Source organism: Galeopterus variegatus, unplaced genomic scaffold, assembly GCF_000696425.1.
Source record: "Galeopterus variegatus unplaced genomic scaffold, G_variegatus-3.0.2 Scaffold11069, whole genome shotgun sequence".
NCBI lineage: Eukaryota > Metazoa > Chordata > Mammalia > Dermoptera > Cynocephalidae > Galeopterus > Galeopterus variegatus.
The window spans coordinates 30,235-32,436 of record NW_007737180.1 but is presented as its reverse complement, the minus strand read 5'-3'; the positions used below and the strand labels follow the sequence as shown (position 1 = coordinate 32,436).

General features: G+C 57.9%; 1 protein-coding gene across 2 annotated transcripts in view; it reads right to left on the bottom strand.

Moving 5' to 3' along the window:
- The window catches only part of TTYH1 (tweety family member 1), an 18,103-nt gene extending 15,907 nt beyond the window's left edge, over positions 1-2,196 (bottom strand). For both annotated transcript variants that reach the window (XM_008594568.1, XM_008594567.1), the window contains exon 1: positions 1,942-2,196. In XM_008594568.1, the coding sequence (XP_008592790.1) occupies positions 1,942-2,067 (126 nt within the window). In that variant the 5' untranslated portion in view covers positions 2,068-2,196. The remainder of the gene's footprint in view (positions 1-1,941) is intronic.
- Positions 2,197-2,202: the final 6 nt, after the last annotated feature.

Sequence of the window (2,202 nt, the reverse complement as noted above, 5' to 3'; positions counted from 1 at the left end):
GGCAGGGGTTTGCCTTGAGCCACACAGCACGTAGGAGCAACATCAGGATCAGAACACAAAGGCTGTTTCACTTTTGTCCTTGCAGCGGTGTGTGTATGTGTGTGCGTGACAAGTGTGTGCAATGTTTGTGTTTCTGGCTCTGAGACTGGATGTTTTATCTTTGACTGAGTTTGTCTACTATGAGATGAGCGTACACCTGAGTGTGTATGTGTGCACGTGTATGTGTATCATGAGTGCACCTGTATCTGCAGGTGAGACAGTACATCTGTTGGCATCTGTGTGTTCTGGACACAGTTCCTTGAGTCCATGAGTGGTGTCTGGTGGTGGTGGTGCATGTGAGTGTGTGTGAGTGTGGGTAAGCATATGCACATGTGATGTGTGTATATGAGTTGTATGTGCGTATGTGAGTGTGTGTGTGAATGAGTGGTGGAGTCAATATATGTGCATATGTGAAAATGTCTGTGCATGTGTGAGTGTGTATGTGTGTTGAGTGTGAGTCAGTATATGTGTGCATGTGTGAGTGTGCATATGTGACCATGTGTATGCATCCCTGCAGGTCTGTGTCCCAGCGTTCTTGTCTCTGTCTCCAGCTGTGCCCACAGTGATCACCTCCTTGGAGGGGAATATCCTAACGGGGTGTGTGACTGTGTGTCCCCTGTGCTCTGACCCCGACTGCCGATGATGGGGCAGGGAATAGTGAATCTCTCTGAGTGTCTCTGGCAGTGACTGGGACCATGGGACCCCCATGTGTGGCCGTGAACCAGCGTGAGTCTCGGCCATGGCCAGGAATCAGTGGGACAGCGCTGGAGGTTGTGATTGTGTAACCGGAGGCTGTGGGAGAGGGGATGGCAGTCCTGTTTGGTGGGGAGAGGGGGTGGAGTGGAGTAGGCAGGGAGGAGCTGCTCAGGGCTGTGCCAGCCATGACCCAAATAGCTCAGAATACAGCTCATATCCCCCTCCCCGCTTTTCTGGGACCACCTCCACTCCATCTAAGCTCTCCAATTTGCAGCTCCTTTTCCCAGGAGCAACCCAGGACAGACCGGAGGGGTTCAGACCCTTTAGGCGGGGCCCAAAACCCATCCAGGGGTCTCACTGGACTCCCAGCTCCCCCCACTCCCCCAGCTCAGCCAATTCCTTCTCCTCATTAATTTCAAAATCAAGGACTTGAATTAAACTGGGTCAGGGGACAGTTCTTTTGCCCCATTGGAGCTGCCCCAAGCTAGGCCTCCTTCCCCAGGAACCCTTGCTTCTGTAAGGTTCCCGCACTGGCCCAACCCTCCAGGACCCCTGTCTGTTATCCACAGTGGCTCCCCAAATCGAACCTCATCTTTGCTCCCCACTCCTGCAGTGCCCTGACCACCCCTTCTGTCCTGGGACAGGCAGGAAGCTTCCTCTTCCAACATCACCTCATTTTCCCAACCTTGTCCCTAAAACCCCCTTCCCCATTTCATGCCCTCAATCCCAACCCAGAACCGGGGCACCCTCCAGCCTTTTTCCTCTCCACCATTATCAGGTCCACTCTCTCCTGGGTCCCACTTTAACTGGGACATATTTACCTGCCCTGATCCTATGGGGGCGGGGTCATCTTTTAGGAAACGGAGTGGACCTACCCTCCTGATGACCCTGGAGGCCGCCTTCCCAGGCAGGTCTCAGAGACCCGGGAATCCAGGGGACTCTAGACTCCTCCTCTTCAGAAACTCAGGGGTTCAGGCCCCCAGCTCTCATTTAAAGAGCTGGGGGCCTAGTCCCCTAGCGCCGGTCCCAGCGGAACCTTCAAGTATGGGTGCCCTCCGCTTCTCCTCCCTCAGATACCCCAAAGTCCGGGCCCGGCCCCCTCAGGATCCGACAGCACAGGAATCTTCGACCCAGCCCCCTCCTCGCTCGGGACCTAAAAGCTCTGGCCGCCGGCCCCGGCCCCCTGGACCCGGTGCCTGGTCCCACCTGCTGGTATTCCTGCTCTTGGGGCGCGAAACCGCTAGGCACCGGGCGGAGCTGGAAGTCGGCGCGAGGCAGCTGGTGGAGAAGATGCACCCAAGCCGAGGGCCGGTAGCCCGGGGGCGCCCCCATGGCCCCCGTGGGAGGGGACAGCGGGGAGGACGCCGGGGCTGCGGGAGCCTCCGGAGTCGAGTGGGGCGCGGGCGGAGCGGAGTCCGGCTGGGCTCAGGGGAGCGGGAGGCGGGGGAGGGAGGAGGGAGGGGGCGG